At 44.8% G+C, this 8,779-nt stretch overlaps 2 protein-coding genes across 10 annotated transcripts; both read left to right on the top strand.

Moving 5' to 3' along the window:
- The first annotated feature begins 824 nt into the window (after window positions 1-824).
- Window positions 825-3,298, top strand: LOC108011102 (myosin light chain kinase A). Its single transcript, XM_017076172.4, has one exon. The coding sequence runs from the start codon at window positions 951-953 to the stop codon at window positions 2,184-2,186; it is 1,236 nt and encodes a 411-aa protein (XP_016931661.4). The 5' UTR covers window positions 825-950; the 3' UTR covers window positions 2,187-3,298.
- Irk2 (Inwardly rectifying potassium channel 2) lies at window positions 2,976-7,977 on the top strand. 9 transcript variants are annotated; one of them, XR_011603962.1, is made up of 6 exons: window positions 2,977-3,304; window positions 3,753-4,000; window positions 6,447-6,721; window positions 6,777-7,559; window positions 7,616-7,731; window positions 7,784-7,977. XR_011603962.1 is itself a non-coding variant. In XM_070995689.1 (5 exons), exons 2-5 carry the CDS (start codon window positions 3,753-3,755, stop codon window positions 7,891-7,893), a joined length of 1,416 nt encoding a protein of 471 aa, XP_070851790.1. In that variant the 5' UTR covers window positions 2,976-3,304; the 3' UTR covers window positions 7,894-7,977. The 9 variants fall into 9 exon arrangements, 4 of the variants coding, with proteins under 4 accessions (XP_070851790.1, XP_036674385.2, XP_036674386.2 ...); XR_005014543.3 differs by having other exon boundaries at window positions 2,978-3,304; window positions 7,796-7,977; XR_011603963.1 differs by having other exon boundaries at window positions 2,980-3,304; window positions 7,619-7,731.
- The last annotated feature ends 802 nt before the right edge of the window (window positions 7,978-8,779 follow it).

The following is an 8,779-nucleotide window of genomic DNA, read 5'->3' as shown; positions in this document are numbered from 1 at the left end:
GATAATGACCCACCAAAATGTCAGTAGGTATGTTTTAAAGTTAGTGTGGACTCAGCCCATGTTTCTCAAATTGTCACTGAGAGTGGCAGCTCGCGTAGTGACGAAGCGCACCAACAATCGAATTTTATTGCAGCGAATAAGAAAGAAAATTTGAGAAAGTATATTTACTTAGTGGATCATATAATACATTTTCTTTGTAAGTTGAAGGTGCGATCTTCACTGGTTTCTTAGCTCGTTAAGAGGTGTTTTTGTTTGATTTTATAAATGTAATGTTTAAACTCCCTATTAACTATTTAAATTTATGTGGTGTGAAGCAGACTGGTGTGGATAGGGCAAACGTGAACCAGATAGAAACCGGTGCCCTGCCGTCCAACTTAATATTTCGCATCATTTTAGCAATAAATATATAAATCTCTCAACAGGGGGTTAATTGAGAAAGTCAACCGAATCGATTTGTCGACGATTACAGAAATAGCCGTTGCGTTGCGTCGGCTAAAATGCAAATTACACCCCAGGATCACTAAAGTGTCACTATGATGGACTACAAATTTGCACTTGGCGCGAGTTAAGTGGCCCCGGCCGCCAATGGATTACCAGGGGGCAACTGCGAGTTCATCCAATCCAAGTATCCAAGAATCGGGGGTCGCACACACACAGTGGGCGACAAAGCTGATTATTCAATTATACCAGCGGCTTTGGCGCTCTTCATTCGCGTCGAGTCGCTGCCATTCACAATTTAGTGGATCGTGCATAAATTTTCCTCGGATGGGGGATGACGGAAGAGCATTGAGCGAAAAGCCCCGTGTTTCTACCGCATAGAAACCCAGCTAGCCAAGCGATAGCCTTTGGAGACTAGGAAAGTTCAACTATACACCATAGATAGTAAACCATTTTATTTATATTTTACAAACCTTTGATTTTGATAACATTTTTCAACGATTTGGCGCGTAATGTCTGATACAGACAAGATTTTGCAACCCAAGCGACTGCAGCCCCGCCCCCTGAAGGCGTTACGGGTGTGTTTCCTGCGGAATGGAGACCGGCACTTCCATGGCGTTAACATGGCTATTTCGAGAAGCCACTTCAAGGACTTCCAGACCCTGCTACAGGCGGTAACCGAAGCATTGAGACGCCACGTGGTCCTGCGATCGGCCATCATAAATATCCTTCGGATCGATGGATCGCCTTTCACATCGCTGGGTTGTTTCTCCGAGGGCGACATTGTGATCTGCTGTTGCCAGTACGAAGAGATGATTTGGGTCGAGTACAGCGTTAACAAGGACTTCCAAAGGCAGATGGACTTGCAAAACCGTTGGCACCAACGTAAGATATTTAGCGAAACCCTGGAGAAGATCACGGCCCAGGATCTTCCCGAGGCCATTAAGCTGTACATTAATAACCTGAAACCCATGGTGCAAACTACAAGGACGCTGATCTATAGCGGCAAAACGAGGGCAAGCAGGATGAGGTGCATTGTGAAGATGGTGAATAAGCAGTACATGAACTATACCTGCGAGGATCCCTATATAGAGGCGGATGTCCTGCGCCACCTGCAATCGCACCCGAATATTGTGGAACTGATGTACTCCGTGGAGGAGGAAAGGTATATGTACATGGTGTTGGAGTATCTGGACTGGGATGTGGAGGAGTTGCTACAGGAATATGGTTCCATGTCGGAGGAAAATGCCAGATCAGTGGTGAGGGGCACGGCGGCGGGACTGACTCACATGCAGCAGTTGCAAATCATCCATCGGGATATCAAGCCCGGGAATCTGCTCATACGCTTCTCATCCACTTCTGGGATTGACTTCGAATTGGTCAAGATAGCCGATTTTGGCATGTCTGCATACTACCGGGGCAGCAAGCTCCATTCCTGTTGTGGAACCCCTTGCTACATGGCTCCTGAATTGGTAGCAGAGTCGGGATACGATTACCAGGTGGATTCGTGGTCACTGGGCGTGACCCTCTTCCAATTGCTCTATGGCAAGCTGCCCTTTGGAAATTTCTCCCAAATTGTGGTGGAGGTTTATGCGGCCATCATGAGTGTCGAGCCCAGCTATCCTAAGGAAATGGAAGGTCTCCTGAGTCCAGAGGCCAAGAATTTGATTGTTGGTTTGCTTATGAAGAACCCCAGCAAAAGGCTTACCATCGCAGAGGTCGTCCAACATCCCTTTCTAGCCCAGTAGCTTTGATTTTAATATTTTTAAAATTCACAGTATATTTAGGTTTGTTTAGGTTATCAATAAATTAGAAAAATTTCCAGTTAGGCACATCACAAAGACCCAAGATTTATGGTGGTGGTGAACGGTTTTAATTGGCTTGATGTAGTTAAAAATCAACTACGCATGACTTTACCGATGACTGCACAGTGATATTTGTTTGAATATATCTCGGCTATTAACGTCACAATTTATTTATTATTTGTGTTTGCACAATGCAGCCGAAATGCGCGTGAGTCCGGAGGTAAACACTCGGATGTTACGTATACGACACCTTGTACGAATTCGAGTCAAGATACAAAATACAGACGAGGGCCATTGTTTGCGCTGTCTATTTAGATGGAGAGCCTAGTACATCTGATAAATCAGAACCTTCCGGACCAGCCTATCGATATTGCGACACTTCATGAGGGGCATACAAAACATCAAGCATACGCCACCCCTTCCTTCCTCGTCACAAACTCAAGGTCGCCTGCATTGAGAAGTGTCTCTGCCTTCTGATTTCGTTGATAAGATGAGCTTATCGCACTTATCTTCCGCTTCGCTTTCAATTTACGAATCATTCCAATTGAACTTATTCCGCGGCAAAGCCACAAGTTGTATCTTTCAGTAACAGTATCTGTGAGAGCATCACCATATATTTGCAGTGTGTAATTTGCTCTCTTCCTGAACATGTGTGTGTTTGTGTTCATTTACAGCTCGACGCTTTCTGTTCACAACTTTTGTTTAGTTGGAAAAATGTTCTTTCAGTCGGCCGTCATTTAATCCATTGGTCGGACTTGCGGATCCGTAGATCTCGCTGTGACAGTCGCTTTGTGGCTGCGGCTTCTGCGAACTGTGATCTCCCGGCCTCAGATCATCTCATTCCTGAAACGACACGCGACTAGAAAACAGAGCGAAGTCCGAAAGCTCGTAAAATTATTATTACTACAATGTTTCCAAAATATCTTGAGACTCTGTAGCAAAACAATGACCATCTAACGTAAAATCGGTTCAAAGGTGTCAATTAATTGAACTTTTAGGAGGTGCTAAAATTACTTAAGCCAAAACGTGCCAATCGCTCGAAATTCAGATAAAAATCCACGGTGCGTGTTCTGATCTGCAATAATATTTAATACACCAAAAAGTGTTTGCCTCAGATCTTGTGAAAAGTACAGAAAGGTGCGAAAATTCAAACAGCTTACGGAAATGCTTAGAATTTTAGTTGTCAAAATCTGTAATTTATTCAATTGCCTATAAAAATGGCTATGTACTTTAACGAATTTCTGCTATTTATATGGTTGAATAAAGTGGCAGATGTTTGCTATTTATGCCATAAATAAATTAAACTGATAAAATATCTTAGAGTTTACTTTGCCAGCAAACCGCAGAGATCTGTGAGAATCAGCTGACAGCGCTGGCAAAATAAGAAAAATAGATTTCTCGCACCTGGGTTGCACTTATCACAAGTTTCTGTTTGCCCACTCGACGCTTGAGTTACTGCTGCCAAATAGATTAATTGAAAAGGCAACTCCTCCACTCGACCTCCCACAGATGCGATTCAATTTCTCCACCCACTCGGCGGCGCCCACCACAACAACAACCACGCAGGCAAATGGTGGCGATAAGGCGGCCCAACCTCTGAAGAAGGCCATCGAAGCGGATCCCGATTCGCTGGACAGTGTGATCAGCAATCCGCAATCCTATCCCATCACCATAGTGCCCAATCGGCCGACCAGCTTCTATGGCCTATCCCCAAATGGCAAGGCGAGCGGCTTTCCGCGATCCCAACCGAGCTGCAGGTGAGTGTATAACCATTTTCTAAGCTATTTACCTGACCTAAGTGATTTGGTCAATAAGTACCGATTAGTTAGAGCGGCTCTAATTGTTTGGGCCAACTCAGACCACTTTAACGTCGTGTCGGCCTGGGCGGAATCGCGTGGCGAGGAGCTTCAGTTTCGTTCAACACCGCGAAGTTAGAACGTCTTTTTAGCGAGATGCAGGTGCCGCTCAGTGATGTCCAGGTCCTGCAGGATCCCGCCGATGCCGAGACCCTTGTGGGCGGCGACAAAGAGGAGGAGACCTTCGCCCATATGAAGGAGTGGAAGCGCCAGTACATGCGGGGCATCTCGCACACGCCCTCGCAGGCGGGAGTCTACTACGAGGCTCTGAAGGGATCCAGCCACTCGCTGGCCAAAGGGTGCGAAATATCCGAGTTATAGTTAAAGTGTATTTAAAAAGATAGAAAAAATATCTTTAATGTAATGTGAACCATTTCTTAAGTGATTTCGATTCAGCATTTATTGCCCAATTTTAATCAGTGTTTTAGTGTTTCTCCACTTTGAATTAGATTATTTGAAATACGCTTCCGTTCTGTTTTCCATTTCCAGTATTTTACTCAAGTCCGAATTGCACCAATGTCGGTTTAAGGAAACCTTACAAAAATACAATTATTCATAAAAAGATACAAATGTTGATTAAAAGATATTTAAGTTACTTAAAGAAACGGCTTAATGTCAAAACCAATTAGACAGTTTCATGAAGTAAAATCAAATAATGTTGCCTTAATAGCATCTCTCTAATTAGGTGTTAAAAGAAAAAACAGTCATTCGTTCTCTAAATAACTTTTAAAAAACTAATTAATAATTTTTTGGTAAGCAATATAAGTGCACTTAAATTAAATACTTTTCTCCTACTTTCCATTTGATACCGGATTTCCTTAATTCGAAGGAAAATCGCGAAAGTAAAAATAGGAGCTTCGGGCAACAATTACCCAATTACTCAAAGTTCCGCCGGCTTTCCGCCCAGTAATTAGCTCGTCAAGGGGCCTGACATTCAACTTGAACTTGCCGACAGTCGCTCCATCATATTGCTATCATCAGCACAGTGCGTCCGTGTCACGTTGCGCATCTTTTGGGCTTTTTTTTCTAGCTGATTAGCAGAATGCCGCCCGCCGTTTGCGGTTGTAAATTATACGGCTACGCCCACAGGTTCCACTTTGTTTTGTGGACTGCAGATTGCAGTGCAAATGATTTAGGGGCGCGTTACAAATGCGATTCATTAGGCCGGGCATTCAGTATTTTTGTCTCCTCCGAATCTCGACGGCATCTCGTTCTCACACTTGTCACCTGCTAAACGGTTGGCCAAAAAGATTTCCCATTGGATATACATAGTTTCCCTTTTCCCAGGCACTTTCTTTGCACTTAAACTATACAGATTTTATTTCTTTCTTTTTTTGTCTATTGCGTGGGTCGCTCAATAATGAATTTAATAAGTGCCGACACTCTTCAAAGCGTACGCATGAATCATCTGGCACAAATTTAGCTAGCTGAGCTCTAAATTTGATTAGCGGGCATTAATGCAATCGGCACAATGCCAATTAATCGGCTTGTGCAAGTGTCAATGTGGGGTTAAGGTAATTGGCATCCGAGAAATGCCGGGTCATGTGGGTGTTTGCCACCGGTCGATGCCTCCAGCCCTCTTATAAAATTCATTGCTTTGACAAGCTGAGGTAATAAATCAAACAATTTGTGGGTGAGCTGCAATTAAGTGCCATAAGCAGGGATGGATCAGATTGCTCTGAATCTGGAGTCCGATCTCAATCTGTCCGATTAGTCCGCCTTGCGACAATGCGACATTGGCATTCGCGGCTGGCGGCGTTAATTAGATGCACTTCTCGTGTGCCCAGTCCAAAAACAAACGAGTGCAAATGCGCACACTTAATTTACACAAATTAAACAACACGATGTCCAGACATCCAATTTCATCTGACACTTGCATAAATCATAGAAATCATATTCATTGCCATTTGTTAAGAGAAAATGGATAAAGATGTTAAGGCAAACGTGGATATGGTAAAGAAATGTGTTTAAAGTACTTGCACTTGTTTAAAATATGATAAAATATGAGAATTACTATATCTACAATTTTAAGGCATTATATTTAATGGTTAATGGGGCTGACCAAGTTCACAAAATATGGGAAATCAAGTTTGCTATTTAATACTTCCTTTATATTTTTGAGCTGGAACACGTGCATATAAACGTGTGAAAATAATTGTAACATTAAAAAAAAACTCGCAAGTAATGAATATTTTTGGTCGCTGTTTTTAAACGCTTAACATGATTGGATAATGTTAATCTCCAGACAAAATTCTATGGTGACATGACATGATATGATTGAATTATGATTCAAAAGGTTGCACACTTTTAGGCTTTTTGTAAAAGATCTTTATTTTTCTGTTCGCAGATCTCGCAATTTCCGGCCTGGCAGCATGAGAAGAGTTCGCCGGCGAGCGGTTTTCAAGAATGGAGACTGCAATGTGGTGCAGAAGCACCTCCAAAGACGCAGGGTTCGTTTCCTGCAGGACATGTACACCACCATGGTGGATTGGCAGTGGCGGTGGACCCTCCTGGCCTTCGCCCTCAGCTTCATCCTCTCATGGCTCTTCTTCGCGCTCATCTGGTGGCTAATAGTCTACACACACGGAGATTTGGAGGAGCCCCACATGCCCGATAACCAAGGTTGGTTAGCTCCCCGAAAGTCCTAGTAAATTTACTAAACTTTCTCCACTTTCAGAGGAATCTGGCTGGGCGCCCTGTGTTTCTGCCATCGATGGCTTCACTTCCTGCTTCCTGTTCTCCATCGAAACGCAGCACACTATTGGCTACGGAGTGAGGACCACTTCCCCCGAGTGTCCAGAGGCCATCTTCATGATGTGCTTCCAGTCCATCTACGGCGTAATGTCATCCGCCTTTATGGCCGGCATTGTTTTCGCCAAGATGACGAGGGCTAAGCAAAGGGCTCAGACTCTGTTGTTTTCCAAACACGCGGTTATTTGCCAGCGGGATGGCTGCCTTTCCCTGATGTTCCGGGTGGGCGACATGCGGAAGTCCCACATCATCGGGGCCGGAGTGAGGGCCCAGTTAATAAGGACGAAGAGCACCAAGGAGGGCGAGGTGATGACGCAGTACTTCACGGAACTGGAGATCGGCACCGATGACTCCGGCTCCGATTTGTTCTTCATCTGGCCCATGGTCATCGAGCACAAGATCGACGAGAACTCGCCGCTATACAATCTGAATGCCACCGATATGCTGCAGGATAAATTCGAAATCGTGGTGATCCTCGAGGGCACCGTAGAGTCCACTGGCCAGAGCACTCAGGCCAGATCCAGCTACATAAACACCGAGATCCTGTGGGGCCATCGCTTCGATCCGGTGGTGCTGTACAACAAGGATCTGCAGGCCTACGAGATAGACTATGGTCGTTTCAACGAAACCACTCAGGTGGACACTCCACTGTGCAGTGCCCGGGAGTTGAACGAGATCTACAAGATCCAGGAGGGATTCCGCACACCAGGTAAAAGATATAGGGGAGTCCTTTTTAGATTACGTTGTATATTGTCCTCCATCCAGCAGAAACCACCTTCACCATGCGTCAACTGTCCCACAATCATTCCGATCAGGCCTCCTAGGAGGGTCCAGTGTTTCGTCCCCCGTGTTGCTATAGTTTGTAATCGTTTTTGTCCCATGTGAGTTTGCTTATTCATTCGTCATCGAAGTCTGGAAACATAATACTTTAAGGTTTCCTTACAGCTTTCCCCTCGCTCCAATCCAAGTGCTCCTGCAGTTCCGGCTATCAGACACCTGGAAGGCAGAGCCGCCTGCGCTGGCAGCTCTCGGTGCCCTTGTAGTGCTCCGCCCCGACTATCCACACACTCGGGAGCACCCAAGTTCCCCTACGAAAATAAGTTAATAAACGCTTTAGTTTGAGTCTACACCCAAATTGCATGTCCCTGGGTCTCTGGGAGTGCATACAAATGGCACATAATTGCCCCGCTCGCTGCCAGGTAGCAGTTGCATTGGGGACCAACCCACTCATTAGGCATCATTAATAACCCGGCCATATCAATGCGAGAGGTGCCAAAAACTGCCCAGCACACACACTCACACACAGAAATAGTCTGCAAGAAACAAGTTCGTTGCTTGAGTCTTTTGTTCGTGGGCGACTAGGGTGAGTATTTCACATAGAGGGTGTTCCAGGCCATGGCGCTAGGTAAAAAACATTCATATCCTTTTAATTGAAATTGAATCAATAACTCTTATTTGCGCAAACTAATCAACACTAAATTATAACACTCACAGAAAAACAACTTGAATATTTATTATCGCATTTATCACCGCTCCCAGGGTGGATATCTAATGAAATGTGGGTGTGGGTCAGATGCCTGGTATGCCCGGGCCTATGCCCGGGCCATAAATACAATGCCAAATTTCAGCAACTCTATTACAACTCACCCGAAAAAAATTAAAGAAAAATAGCAAAAAATAAAAATCGGAATAAAAAAATAAATAGGAGCGCAAACGAAATCGAAATGAATGTTGGCTGCCAAAGGCGGGGGCTGTCCCAAGGGGTGGAGTGCAGAATGGTGGTTCAATGGCTCAGTGGCTCGGTGGCTCAGTGGTGCAGTGCTGAGTGGTGCTGAGCAGCGTCCTTAACCCAGTTTTTGGGGCACAGTTGCCGCCGAGTAGAACCAACCAGCCAGGCAGTCATGTGGGGCGCGCTTTATGTTTAATTAC

This window comes from Drosophila suzukii, chromosome 3 (assembly GCF_043229965.1).
Source record: "Drosophila suzukii chromosome 3, CBGP_Dsuzu_IsoJpt1.0, whole genome shotgun sequence".
NCBI lineage: Eukaryota > Metazoa > Arthropoda > Insecta > Diptera > Drosophilidae > Drosophila > Drosophila suzukii.
This window is presented reverse-complemented; position numbering and strand designations above follow the sequence as displayed.

Excerpts from the sequence above, each read along its gene's own strand:
- LOC108011102 (XM_017076172.4), top strand. The coding sequence starts at position 951 with ATGTCTGATACAGACAAGATTTTGCAACCCAAGCGACTGCAGCCCCGC.
- Irk2 (XM_070995689.1), top strand. The coding sequence starts at position 3,753 with ATGCGATTCAATTTCTCCACCCACTCGGCGGCGCCCACCACAACAACA. Across the intron at positions 4,001-6,446 it reads CGATCCCAACCGAGCTGCAG|ATCTCGCAATTTCCGGCCTG; the intron begins GTGAGTGTATAA and ends TTCTGTTCGCAG. Across the intron at positions 7,560-7,783 it reads GGAGGGATTCCGCACACCAG|GTTTCCTTACAGCTTTCCCC; the intron begins GTAAAAGATATA and ends TAATACTTTAAG.